Source organism: Austrofundulus limnaeus, unplaced genomic scaffold, assembly GCF_001266775.1.
Source record: "Austrofundulus limnaeus strain Quisiro unplaced genomic scaffold, Austrofundulus_limnaeus-1.0 Scaffold183, whole genome shotgun sequence".
Classification (NCBI taxonomy): Eukaryota; Metazoa; Chordata; class Actinopteri; order Cyprinodontiformes; family Rivulidae; genus Austrofundulus; species Austrofundulus limnaeus.
In genome coordinates, this window is record NW_013952585.1 from 51,780 (window position 1) to 66,593 (window position 14,814).

The 14,814-nt window shown below is 39.6% G+C and overlaps 1 protein-coding gene across 1 annotated transcript in view; it reads right to left on the reverse strand.

Moving 5' to 3' along the window:
• si:dkey-112e17.1 (uncharacterized) overlaps positions 1–14,814 on the reverse strand; it is a 37,635-nt gene that overhangs the window by 13,487 nt on the left and 9,334 nt on the right. The window contains exons 2-3 of the mRNA XM_014018078.1: positions 8,344–9,317; positions 3,162–3,213 (exon numbers count right to left, since the gene is read on the reverse strand). Coding sequence (XP_013873532.1) covers positions 3,162–3,213; positions 8,344–9,317 — 1,026 coding nt within the window. The remainder of the gene's footprint in view (positions 1–3,161; positions 3,214–8,343; positions 9,318–14,814) is intronic.

The window sequence follows — 14,814 nt, forward strand, 5'->3', positions numbered from 1 at the left end:
CTCAGGAAAATGCAGCCTTGTGGGGACCAGATGCTCCTTGTGGGGACCAAAGCCCGGTCCCCACAACTTTGGAAGCTGATTTTGGGTGCGGGGGTTAGATTTAGGATCAAGGTGTGAATTGAGTTTAGGTTAGTTAGAGTCAGGTAACCTGTGAGGTTAGCTTTAGGGGTAAATGGTCAGGGTTAGGATATAAAATTTTAAAAAAATGAATGGAAGTCAATGGAAAGTCCCCACAAGGATAGAGAGACATAGTATGTGTGTGTGTGTGCACATGCGCGCATGTTTGTCTGCAGTCCCTTTACAGTTGGCTCCCACAGCTGATCAGACTTAGTCAAATAAATGGATATAAATGACCTAAGCAACACCCTTACTGAGGATGAGTCCCCAAACCACACATCCATCTCCCATTCCATCCTGCCATCACTCATGAACAAGACACCCAGTGGAGACTCCTCCATTTGAGGCAAAACCACCCCCACACCCCCAGAGGGGGCATTTCACCCTTTTCCAGTTGAGAACTATGGCTTCAGATTTAGAGGAACTGACTCTCATCTCAGCCGCTTCATACTTGGCTGTGAACCGCCCCAGTCCACGCTTAAGGTCTTGACATGACGAAACCAACAGAACCACATCATTTGCATACAGCAGAGATGAGACCCTATGGTTCCCAAACTAGACAACCTCTCCATGGACTGTGCCTTGAGATCCTGTCCATAAACACTACAAACAGGATCGGAGACAAGGGACAGCCCTGGAGGAGTCCAACCCGTGCTGAGCTTGACTTTGTGCCAAGATTGCGAACACAGCTTTTGCTTTCATTATACAGGGACTGGATCGCTCCTAATAGCAACCCAGACACTCCATACTCACGCAGCACCCCCCACAGGACAGAATCATAAACCTTCTCCAAGTCAACAAAACACTTGTAGACTGAAGAGGCAAACTCCCACGACCCCCTTAGCAACTTCGCAAGGGTAAAGATCTGGTCCAATGTTCCATGACCAGAATGGAAGCCACACTGCTACTCCTGAATCCAAGGTTTGACGATTGATCGGAACCTCCCTGGAGTATACTTTCCAGGGGAGGGCGAGAAGCGTAATCCCATGATAGCTGGAACACATTCTCGGTCTCCCTTTGTAAAAATGGGAACCATCACCCTGGTCTGCCACTCCACAGGAGTTGTCCCAGTCCTCTGTGCAACGTTGATGAGATCTGTTAACCATGACAGCCCCACAACACCCAGAGCCTTCAGCATCTCCGGGCGAATGTCGGGGCATCCTGCCACATCCCTTACATGGGAGTGAAGGTGGAAATGCAACTGTTTAAAATCGTCACAAAAGTGACATTTTCTTAACCAGTTTGTGTTACTTTTCAATGTTTGCCACGTTATGTTTCTATCATATTTCGCTGGATATATCCATCCGTCCACTATCTTCCGCTTTATCTGAAGTTGGGTCGCGGGGGCAGCAGCTTGAGCTTGATCAGGGAAGCCCAGACCTCTCTTTCCCCAGCCACCTCTTCCAGCTCTTCTGGGAGGACTCCAAGGTGTTCTCAGGCCAGCCGAGAGACATAGTCGCTCCAGCGTGTCCTGGGTCTTCCTCTGTGTCTCCTCCCAGTTAGACATGCCTGAAGCACCTCCATAGGGAAGCGTCCAGGAGGCATCCTTACCAGATGCCCAAACCACCTCAACTGGCTCCTCTCGATGTGGAGGAGCTCTACTCTGCTCTACTCTGAGTCTCTCCCAGATAACTGAACTTCGTACCCTATCTCTAAAGGAGAGTCCAGCTACCCTGCGGAGGAAACTCATTTAGACTGTTTGTATCCACAATCATGTTCTTTTGGTCACTACCCAAAGTTCCTGACTATAGGTGAGGGTAGGAACGTAGACTGATTGGTAAACAGAGAGCTTTACCTTACAGCTCAGCTCCCTTTTCAACAACAGACCGATACAGAGTCGCTGGATGTGTAATATGAAAAACGGTGGGTGTAGGACTTTAAAACTCACATTATTGTTTGAGTCAGCCCTGTCTGTCTGCTAGCAAAATAAAAGATGTTTTAGAGGGGTCACCACTCTTTAGTTGTGTGTGACCAGCTGTATTTTGAAATACTGACTATATCAGAAAAAACACTCGTATTTTGTTTAACCTCATCAGATCGGTTGTCTACAGCCCTCAGACTCAAGTGAAGTTGGAGCTTTTACTCTATAAAGTGTTACTCAGCCTAGTTTGCCTTTAAATTAAATGCTCTTTTTACCTTGATCTTACATTCCTTTGACTGAAAAGATTAAATCAAAGTGATACAATCTAACTGCTACCAGAGCAAAACAGATCAAGATAATAAGGCTTTAAAGTTGGCTTTACAAATACTGTATTATTAAACAAATTCAGTTTGAAATCTGTGACCTGGAGTGAAACTAAGTTGGGATGCCTCTGTGGGGAGTAGAAGTAGACCTTGTTGGCCTCTCTGGTGAAGAATATTAAAAACAAATGTTCAGTGATCCCAGATAAAGCTCCGTGTTCAGAGGAATGTCTGACAAAAAAAAGACAAAGGGGGAAACAAGAAGGCAGGTAGGGGATAGCAGAAAGACCCATGTGGAGAGAAACCAACAGGGACTGAAGTGAGAAAGCAAATCTATTTGGACAAGCAAATGTTTGATCTTCCTTCAGATGATGTCTACAAATAAAAGGTGATGCAATGTGAAAGAAAATGCTAGAAGACAAATGAAGAAATAAGCTGATAAATATTTTTTTTGAAAAGCACATCATTTGGACACTTTTTAAAACCTTTTTAAGTAAAGGTAGTTTTTGTTGAATTTTTTAACACAGCCCCTCCACATACACACACCCTACACACCTCTACAAAAAAGAAACAACAGGCACCTTGATGTCAGGAAAATAAAAATAAATATGTGTCCATCTTTGAGTTCCAGAGAAGTCTAATCATTAACATCTGGAATATAGAGCCTCTCACCCTAGTTTTAAAGATTTAGAAGTTTATTTGGTTTTATATATATCCAGAAAAACATTATTGCTAGAAATTGTCCCTTTTGTGCATTTTTCAGGACATCACATAGATTAGTAGCCATTGTTTCAAAATGACCAAAAGAAGACCAGTGAGAATATGCTGAACCAAATAAAAAAAGATTGTGGCAGTTTCTGTACCTCAGAAGTGCTGGATGCGGAGGAACTCGCTCTTTTAGGACACATTTTGGGTCTGGAAAACAAAAAAAACCCACTAAATCAGCTCAATTTCTAATCACAAACATGTATGTGGAAAAACTGCTCTGGTTATTCTGGGTTTCTCCACATTTGGCTGTGTTCTTTCATGAATAAAACCCACTGTGGTGCTAAAACCAGAAATGTTCAAATGGACACTTTCCCGTTTAGCAGGAGCTATAATCTCTCTTGTAAGCATGCAGTACACACACTCGTGGCTTTTTCTACTCAGAAGTTGTTCTGTTGGGGTGTTTGTGATGATGCGCCACAAACTTGGATTCACACAGATGAGTGTCAAGCCTACTCTAAAGCTTCTAACATCCGATGCTGAACACAGCACAGATTTATGAAACCTTCCAACTAAACTCACCAGTAACTATCACCTTCTCTTCACCTAAAGGCATTTTCCAGTTCTCCACATGCACTCATCTGACTAATGCTATTAGGTCTCTTGTAAAACTAAGTGGAACCCACATGTTTATAATAGTGTTTTCCTGAAATATCTGTCTGATGCTATATCATCAGCTATTTTCTAMCTTGTTTTTACACTTATTCAAACCAGTGAACCATGCCAAAACACATGAGCTTCTTATTAAAAATGGCTGAATGAACAGCTAAATGAGTTCACTACAGTCACCCCTGCTGATGCTCTCCTACATCCCTGGTTGATTTTGAAGGAGTAAAACTCTGCGATATTTAAGATTCTGCCTGAACTGCCTGGCTAGTTGCCCGTGATTTTGATGAACTCCCTTAGAATAACAGGGAACAATTAAAGAAGGGGAAAAAACAGCTACTGTGTGAGTTTGGTGTTTCATGGTAATGCATTTCCTTGATCCTGAATGACTTGTGTTGTTCTCGCTAATTACACTCCCATTTTATTGAACATGTGTTTCTAATTTCCCTGCTACAAATAACAAAGAAAGAAAAAACAATCTGTGGAGATTTATTAGGCCTGCTGGTTGAGTTGGAGACAATAAGTTAGAAGTCACATTAACGCAAATCAAATCAAACTGATTGTAAAGGAAAGCTGAGGACAGACATAAGTGCAAATCTAAMCCTTCAAATCAGTCTGAAGCAGTAGGTTAAAGCAGTCAGCTTGTCAGAACAGATAGTATTACAGCTGTTCAAACTTCCCCCTTCAGCTTGTGTTTATTGTCCTTGGGGATGGAAGCTGGGCACAGCTTGTAAATTACACCTTTTGACTGCGTGACAATGCTATCGCCTCTGAACTCACACAGTGCAACCTCTCCTTCTTGTTCCTTATTCCCTCAATTACCCGCCCATTACTTTCATGCCGCCTTTCTGTTTTTGTGCACTGGAATTGATGCCAGGTGCTGCACCTTGAACGCCCCTCTGTCCATGGTGAGAATGCTCCACATCAAGCAGGCCGCACAGTTGCAGCCAAAGCCAGCTAATTCACCAAGGGTCACCACATCAGGGCCTGAGGCTTCCAGCTGAGTCAACATAACACAGTTGTGACTGTGTAGGCCCTAGTTTGTGGATTTGTGTGCAATTTTTTTATTTATTTTTTTTTTCAGACCAACCCATTTTCAGTCATGAGAATGTAAGACTTGTGAATTTTCTCCTGGGAATATTTAGTCCTCAGTTAAACCTTCTTTATCTTTAAAAGATAAGGGCACCTTTTTTAGAACAAGGCTTTGCTTCTAAGAGAACTTTAACATCAACCTGCTAATAATATGCTCCCCATGTGAATACAGTACTCTGATATTTTGTTTGCCATGCACCTACAGTTTAGAATGACCCACTGTTAAAGGGGGCATATCCTGCATTTTCCAGGCACATAGTTCATTTTAATACCAAAAATCAAGTGACTATGTTACCTTCAGTTGTTACAAAAAAAAGCTGTATACTGTTTATCAAAAATAAAATAGACTTTGCATCATATCCTGTCTAAACACCTAGAATTTGGTCTCTGTCTTTTAAGAACCACCTACCATTTCTGACACCCCCACTTCAGCATGTGTTGGGGTGGGGGGTGTACTCTGTGGGGCAGGAGTTCAGCTGGGGACTGTGCTCCAGGGAGGAGCTTTGTGCAAGCAGGCGGTGTTTTGTAACAGCACTCTTCTAGTCAGCTTCACATGGCTCAAACATCTCAAACATGCATGAATGAGTCAAAGCAACACTCTGGGTATATTTTTGATGAGGGAATGATATAACTTGATATTAGGGGTGTCCCGATCCGATATCGATATCGGATATCGGATATCGGTCCGATATCAGCCAAAAAACGAGTATCGGATTTTATCGGCCTGCATAAAAAATGTCCGATATAAGCGCTCCGATATTAGCAGTCCGTTCCAGCAGTTCACTGACTCCACTCCAGTGTTTCTATCCAGCAGAGCTTGGATCCTGCTTGTAGCGCTCACGTGATCACAACAACAGCAGCGCTAACAAGTTAGCAAGAATGTCGGCAGCAGAACTTTTTATTTTCATCAGAAACAGAGTTGAAACTAAGTGTAAAGTTGTCACGCACAAGTTTTCCGAGGGGAAACACAGAACCGTGAACGTTTTAAACCGGAGCGACAACTACTCTCCACCCTGGCAGCAGCTTTGCGGTTCGGCTCGGTTCAGCCTCGGTCCAGTGACCGCACACAGCCGCGCTGTTTCGGAACCTCCTCTCTGGTCCGGTCGGTGATTCTAAGCGGGCAGAAGCGAGGACAGCACGCTTGTTTTGACATCCGTGGATTAGYTCTTGATGGACAGAAGAAAGGAGAGCGCAGATTTTGTTTTGAAATTTAAGCGCGACATGACGAGAGCAGTGATAAAAACTGCTCCCTGCAGGAGAGGCTAATCTCCACATGATGCTCAGACTATAGAAAGTGGAAATTTAGCACTAAGAAAGGTAGCTATCAATTTAAATAACTAATTCTTACTATTTATTTTTTGCTCTTGTTATTAGAGTGATGTTTAATCTGTTTACACACTTGTTTGATTGAAGATTAAGTGCAATGATCACGTTGTTTTAGTTACAATCAGTAAAACTGGAGCTGTGGACTCTTAACTTTAAACAGACAATGATGTGGGGTTTTGTTTTGTCCCCACCTTCAGTTTTTTCCACCATAAAGCAGCACAAGGCTGACAGATGGTAAAAAAAATAACTGGAGTGATTTTGAATTATTTTACACTGTAAAAGTACATTTTGTTTTTATTATGTTATTTTTGTCAGGGTATTGTAATTTATTTTATTTATTAAATTGTATAATGTTCTTCAGTGTAAAATGTATGTGATCCATTGGTTTAAAATAAATGGGTCAGTTTTTCTCATACCTACTCTTTTTCACTGTTTGATCTGATCAAGACTTTTCTAAGATTTTACATTACAAAATAGGTAAAAGTGTGTGACTTGCACTGTTACAGTAACGGGTCAATATCGGTATCGGTCAATATCGGTATCGGACATTTCTCAAAGTTGTAATATCGGTATCGTATCGGAAGTGAAAAAGTGGTATCGGGACATCCCTACTTGATATACAGCTCAAAAAAGTCTATTTTGCATAATACACCACCTTTAACATTTTCCAATATGTGCTGAACAAAATTATGAATGATATCATAGGAATGACAACATTTTGGTCAAAGAAATCAATAAAAAAGCCCAGCTATGTTTCACTTAATGTCACATTACAGACAAAGTGACGCACTACCTGAAAGACGAGTTAACATCCAGACCAGTCACTTTGGTTTACCTTCTGTGTCTAACTACGGTAACTATAACTAACAATGATATGCTGAGAATGTTTGTCTGAAACTAAGTTGTGAAACATTACCTTCAATCCCTTTAGAATCCTTGCCTTTAAAAACATATTATTTAGTCTCTTTTCTAAAAACAGATTGTTTCAAGACACATACCGATCTCCTGTACAATTACTTTCAAAGAATTACACTCATGATGGGGATACATTTCTTATTAATTTGGGACTTTCCGTTAATTAATTTTTTTAATCATTTTGTAACTTCGGACCGAATGATTATCCAACTTCAGTGATTAAGATTAGATTTGGGTGCACAAATTATAATTTACTGTGGACCTTCTTAGATCCACACAGGTCCAGTATTATACATATAGACTCAAAAATATGAATACACCCCTCAGTAATAGTTGGGTAATATCCTTTAGTAAGTTGTACATGCCTGATATTTGACCACTCACTTTGGCAGAATCTGCAAAATATATTTTAATTGGCTGATTTTCTGGCATAGACCTAGTTTTTTAAGCATAATCAAAAAAATTCCAACAGAACTTGAGGTAAGGACTTTGGGAAGGCCATTCCAGAAGCTAAAACTCATTTATCCATTCACAAAAAAGTTTTGTGTAATTTCGGGATCACACCATATTCTTCATTTTGAACAGTGACACTGGTGTTCCAGCAGTTTCCAGTCCACGGGAGGACTGAGTTTTGGTGGCTCCTGGAATGTTCCTGGACATCATTACCTATCGTCTTTTCATCTAAAATTGACAGATGAGTACTGGTAAATCCAATGAGTACCACTAAATAAAATTTTTAAGCTGACAAGGAGACACTACCATCTGCAGTCAACCGTAATCTAAAAAAAAGTTGATGGAATTTGTAAAGATAAAAACTTACTCTTTAAAGCAGAGCTCTTCAACCCTGTTCCTCTTGACCCACTGCCCTGGATGTGTTGATGTTTCCCTGCTTCAACACACCTGACTGAAACAATGACTGACAGACATCTGTTAAACTTGATGGCATTCTGAGTAGGTAGTTTAATTATTTGAATCAGGTGTGTTGAAGCAGGGAAAGAGCTAAAACATGCAAGACAGTTGGTCACGAGAAACAGGGTTGAAGACCTCTGCTTTAATAAATGAACAGCCATAATTGATCCAGTATGTATAATTTTGACCCTGCACGGATTACAGAAAAACCACAATAATCCAAAAATATTGTATACTGTACGAATATTACACTCTGGGAAAAAGAATGGCTAAAATAAAATTTCAAATATCTAAAATTAAGACATTTTTTGCCTATAATGAGATCTTGTGATGTGGATGTCTGACTACAATTGTATCAGCTACCTGATGGACTAAATTTTGCTGYTGGTTTTAGTCAGAACTCCTAAATTATTATTTTTTTCCTTACGTTACCTGAAAATGATGCAGAGGAGACTTGCAAGTATCAAAGCGAAGAAGGCAGCTCCACTCACAGCAGCAAGCAGGGAGTCCATTTTGCTGCCTGATGGAGACGTGCCATGCTGATCACCCACTGGCTCGGACAAGTTGTGATAATGAAAAAGAAGAGCAAAACCGCGTCCCCAGTGGGTGGTGGTGATGAGCTCCATAATGACTTCCACCATCTCCTGGTTTGAGCCAAAAACCAGCTGGCTGCTGGGAGGACGGTTAGACCCACAAAACCTGGAGGAAAAGGTGATGAGGTCTGAGATGTAGAGGACATCGTGGGGACAGGCATCAAGTACAGACTGTTGAGTTTCAGGGCTCACAGCTGGAGTTTCAGTGAAGTGTGGTGAACTATGGGTGGTCTCTTCCATAGCTGAGATTGGGTTTGAACTGGGATTGAGGTTTTCCCTTTGGTGAGATGAAGAGATGGAGGTGATGGCGTTGTTTCCAGGAGGCAAAGCCCCTGGTAGGAGGACAAAGGAAGTAGAGGGTGGTGAAGACAGGCTCGAAGAAGAATCTGCAGATCTTTTTGCTGAATTTGAGACTTTGGCTATCTCCATTTTTGTTGACTGTTCCTGGACCACGACCTGCTTGAACTGACCCTCCTGAGAGGATTGCTGACCCTTTGAGACATCCTCTGCACTCTGAAGCATAGCCTCTGCACCCGCAGGTGAAGTTCCCCCTGCAGATAAACTTCCACGGGAAGTGGTCAACTTCTCTGCAGCATCTTCTTCAAAACCAGAGACTGCAGAATACTGAGCTTCAGAGTCATGGCTTTCAAATACGTCAAAGTCAAAAATCTCCAGAACAAGCTGGTAATCAACTGGCACAACAAACTGCCAAACACAGTGTGTGCCTGAGGAGTAATTGTAGGGGAAACCAGGAGACAAGATGAGGCCTTGAACATCTACCACATCCACCTTGGCACCACAGTCAAAGTACACCTGGAAAGAGAATTGCATGATGTTAGTTTTTCTGTTAATCAAAACTTCCTTTTAAGCAGAACAAAAATGTTTATGGTTTTATTTACAGCTTTGATACTTCATCCCTGTATCAAAGCTAGATCAATAAAAACAGCACAAGCACTGCCAACATATGGAGCTGGTGGCCATCTTGAATTGGGTTGACTGCAAAATTATTACTTTATTGAAGTTTTATTAAAGCCATTCCCATGGTTCATGGAGGGGTGTACGTAAAACTGACATGACACGGTCATAAAAATGAAGGAGGCTTCATGAATGTTTATGACTGTTGTTTTGACATTAACCAAGAAATCATATGGTATGATACAATCACATGCCTCTGTAAATACAATAAAAGAGTATCTCTTGACGTTTCTATATCAGTATATATATCATATTATACCAACGTCAAGTTGTCATAACCAAGACATGTTAAACAATGTCAACTTTGCATTAAACATGTCATAATTTACCTAATGACACTTAATGACAGCAGTCATAAACATTCATGAAGCCTCCTTCATGTTCATGATTGGTGTCATGTCATGTTTATGACAGTGTCATGTCACTACACCCCTTCAAATAAAGTGTTACCAAATATTTTTCTAAAAAAATAGAGTTGACTTTAACAGTTTATTACAAAGTTTTAAAATCAGATCTAGCATTATTAGTTAGCTCTTAGTATAAGTTGGAAATGACTCTCAGCTACCAACTCATTAAATTTTAGCTGAAAATCTGTAAAACTGACGGTGTTATAGCCATTTTTGTGTTTGATAAGGTCAATCATTGTAGAAGTTGATCCATTGATTACTTTCAGTTTCATTCAGATCTATCTGGTTGTTTATGATATTTTGAGAACACTGCAAACAAACACATGCACACACAAAGAGCATTACCGCCTTTTTGCCTTCCGAAGTTGGTGATAAGTTGTGAATAACAAAGACAAATGATAAATTGTTGCCTGATTGTTGACTCAAATAAACAATCTTGACAGAACTATTCAACTCTGCTGTTCTGCCCTTCCTTAAAATCCTGTTGTCAGTACTGTTAGCCATGGTAACCAGGGGGGAAATGAGGTATTTCTTCAAACATGCTGGCAGTAATTTTTCCCAGGTGTGCAGAGATGTAAGAGGGACGTCAGCCCACAGCATAAGCTGATGTTTATTGGACCAGGGAACTGAGGACCAGACTTTGGTAGGGGGCCTGTGTGTTTATGAGCTTTCCTGTTTGCCTCATTTCTGGACTGTGGGAATTCCTCAGACAGACAGCCCCCTTCATCAGACAGGTAACAAACCAACAGCCTCCGGCAGCACCTCTGCTCTGAACTGAAATCAAAATATGCAAGACTGCTCTGTAGCTGCACAAAATGAAAATAATTCACTTGTGAAAATTGTAACACACACACACACACRAAAACACAAATCCTTGTGGTCTTGGTAGCTGCAATCATCTTCTTGGCGCACTGGTGGTCCTTGAGAAAAATGCATTTTTATGTAATCAACTTCCAATTATCTCTCTCAAGCTCTAATGTTTTGTCCCATTTTTATTCCAAATGTTTATGCTTTATTCATTGCTTGATTTGAAAACATACCTGATCCTCACTCAGTTTACAATTAAATTCAAATATCAGATGAAAAACAAGACATGACAAATTACACTATACTTATCTGGAAAAATAACAGTGTCTGAAAAACAACTTTTTACTTTCATTTGAACTATAGGATGAGTAAAACAGCACTAAATGAATGCATTGGTCAAATAATCATCAGCTAAAGGGAGTACCTATGTGAAAGCAGGTTTTTGGCAACTTGCTGCATTTTAGGAGTGTGTGAACACAATGTCAAAGCAGAAAGACATTAGTAAATGCCCATCTCTCAGGAAAAAAAWCTTTCAATTCAATTCAAATTCAAAAATACTTTATTGATCCCAGAGGGAAATTTGGTTTTATTAGACAAATTTCAGACATCTGAAATGTGGTTTTATTTATTTTTATTTTTTTTTTATTTTTTGGTTTTAATTTTGGTTTTATTTTGTTTGTTTTTTTTTGCTTTTATCTTTCCAACTATTTATAGTTCCATCATTTAACGATTATTCACAAATGTAATGCAAACATTCAGACATCACTAGTAGTGGCCTTTTCATTCAACCTGAGGTCAGACCATGGATTGCTTTGAGAAATCACAAAATAAATATATGAAAATAAACAGATAAATACATCTCAGGTAATCTTGGTGAGTTAAATACTGTACTCTATGAAGATTTAGTGGAAAAATATATATATTTTTGGAGTTTCAACATTTTATTTGCATTATGCAACAGTTAATGAAATGGACCTGAACAGAACAGTAAAAAATCTACTTCTGTGAAAACAAAACATCTTATTCCATTAAAGTGATGGGTGAATATTTGAAGACACACACTATACTTTGATCACACAGTATTTTTCCAACAAATCTTAAATACTGTACATGAGTCATATTGTTTTCGTACTGGTTTTTTTTCCAGTGATTTTTGGTCAACCGTAGCACAAAAACGGCTGCACCAATCAACATGAAATTTGGCAGGACTGTAGATGAGTCTGACCTACACTGCTCCAGCCAACGGTTTTACGATAGACCCCATATTTGAGGAGGGGGCTCCTTTCAAATTGGGGGTGTCAGGACATGCAAAAATGCTTATAACTCAGAAACTGTTCAACATTGAAGCTTCAGATTTCTTTTGTTGTTTAGCTCTGATGAGGTGCTATCCATCAGGTCAACCAATCAGTGCCCCCCCCCCCCCCAATTTATCTGAAAAAGTGGTATCTGGACATACACAAATGGTTATAGCTCAAAAACTATTAAACATAGGAGCTTCAGATTTCTTTTGTTGTTTAGCTCTGATGAGGGGCTATCCATCAGGTCAACCAATGCCCACCCCCCACAAAAAAAGACCCACTCCCAAACCACTACAATTTTGGGATGCACCCAGTAGCATGACATTTATTAGGAATAAAGACTTCTGAGTTCTGGTACATTTGTGCGTGCGGGGTTCATTATGTTACCGCTATGCGGTATCTAGTTGTACTTTTGTTCTCTGTTACTCTCCTATAAATGTGATTTTTTTAAAGTACCATACACAGATGACTGCTTCAAGCAGACATAGCCTGTCACAATAAACAAATCAATTAATTGTATGATATAATAAATTGAGGAAGATCAATTAAAAAGAAGACAATAAATTTCATTTTCATGCTTTTTTAGTTTTCATCGTGTTTCCCTCTTTTTTACTTCATAGCATAGAGTGAACTCTGGTGTCAGGTATTTGCCAGGTGCATGGTCTCCTGAAGCATGAAAGCCTGTGAACAGACATTTAGCCAGAGAAGCGTCTTCAGTTTTCTGACGCCTTCACACAGCTGGCGACGCCTTGGGATTGCCAACAGTTGTTTATTCTTTTTACACTATGTAAATTTTAATGTAAACTTCTGTAAACAGGGTTGTTATATCATTATATTAGTTTAAACTGGTCTCCAACAATATTATCGCTTATCACAATAATTTCTGAGAATTTATCGTCCAGTAAAATTTGTTATCGTGACAGGCCTAGGCAGACAGTGATTTCCATCATGAGTACAGTTAGGGTTCAACAGACACATATGCACACATACATTTTAATATTTTGTGCAATGGTCTATTAGGTACAAAACTAATGTTTCTGACCAAACAGTAACCATGGAGTGCTGACACTGCAGACTGAGCTAAGTTGGGTTGAACTACATCAGACATGTCTGTCAGCTCCAACAACATTTCTAAGAATTCCTAAGAGAAAGTGTGTGTGTCTGAGCTAATGTGCAACAATTTAACCAGTTTACTAACCTGCATGTTCCACTAATTACATTTACAAACAGTAGTACTGTTGTCAAAGACAATTAAATGTGTCTGGCACAACGTTTGCTGACTTTTGGCAGGCAAAAAGCCTCAAATCATTACAGGTATTTTTTATTATTTAATATAACTCTCACTGTTCATGACTGGCACTTGAAAGTAATTACATTAATGTTTGATGTGCAACCCCTGCACTGCCTACACAGTAAAAAGAAATTAATGTGATACAGGATGAATTACAGCCGAACGGGCCAAATACCATTCTTGCTGAGGTTAGAGTGTAAGCTGATTTGTGGGGTTGCCATGTTTGCAATAAAACTGCACAAGAAAACCAGTTAACCCTAATGAGGTAAGGATTGTGGAAAGAAAGACAACATGTCTCCCTTTGGTGGAAAAATGAACAGTGATGATAAATATTCACTTATGTCCCACTGTGATAAGAGGTGTGCAGCCATGTAATTAACCGTGTCTGTTAGCAAAATATATGGACAATAGGAGATATGCATTCATTCAAGAAACTGGACTTTAATTTCCTTATATTATTGAAAATCATATGTTATTGTTTTTTTTTACCCAAAATAAATAAATGCATTAAAAACTAAGGGGAATGTATGGGACAAATGATGCACAACTATAGGTGAATRGTGAGAAAACTGTGTCAGGGATGATGAGGCTGCTGGGAGGTCCACTGCACCCTAGGATGTACCATGCTAGACTACACATGAAAAGGCTGTGAAGTGCCAGTGTCAAAGGGAAATGGGACATTCTTATAATGCCAAACATCTCAGTTCTGTTACATCACAGGCCATTCCACTGGCAGGCCGCTAATTATTCAAGGATGCCTTTCTCATGGCAAAACAATGGACCGCAGTGCTGTTTTAGCAAGCCTCTCCACAAACTGGGAGCTTGGATCATATTTGAATGAAGTGATGCTAAAAGCAGTGAGCTAAATGTTTACATAGACTAAGAGTCAGATAGTCACTCTGTTCCAGTAGTGCTGATAACAGGTGCTTTTCCAGACAGAAGTAGTTCAACTGAGGACATGACTGTTGAAAATATGTAAGTTTGGATCCAACCAGCTGCTATAAAACACTATAAAAATGCATTGTTCTGTAATTGTCACTTTGCAACAGTACAGAATGAAAAACTACAAGAAAAAAAAAACAGTAAAGGTAACTTCACTTTAAATTCACTGATCGGTAGGGTGAATTTATGAAGTCAAACTATAGATTTATGTAGATAAATAAATCAAATATATTTAAAATGTTAACCAAATTATTTCAAACAAGAATAATTTTGTACACCTCTGATACAGTCAGGAAAAAAAGAAAATAGTGTTCTTCTTCAAAACAGGTAACCTGATAGTTATGTCTAGAAAACACCAAATTATGACCAATATGCAAAGTAAGAAAGACATTTTTGTTTTATTTTCATTTTTACACCTTCTTGTAATCCTTTTTTTTTTAACTAAACAGAGGCCAACAGCCTAACCGGTTCATTGCAATAGTATTTTTTCCAAGCTAGGCTGGTGACACCACTGCGAAAACTCTGCAACACGAGCTGCCTTCTGCTGAAATACTGGTAACACACACACACACACACACACACACACACAC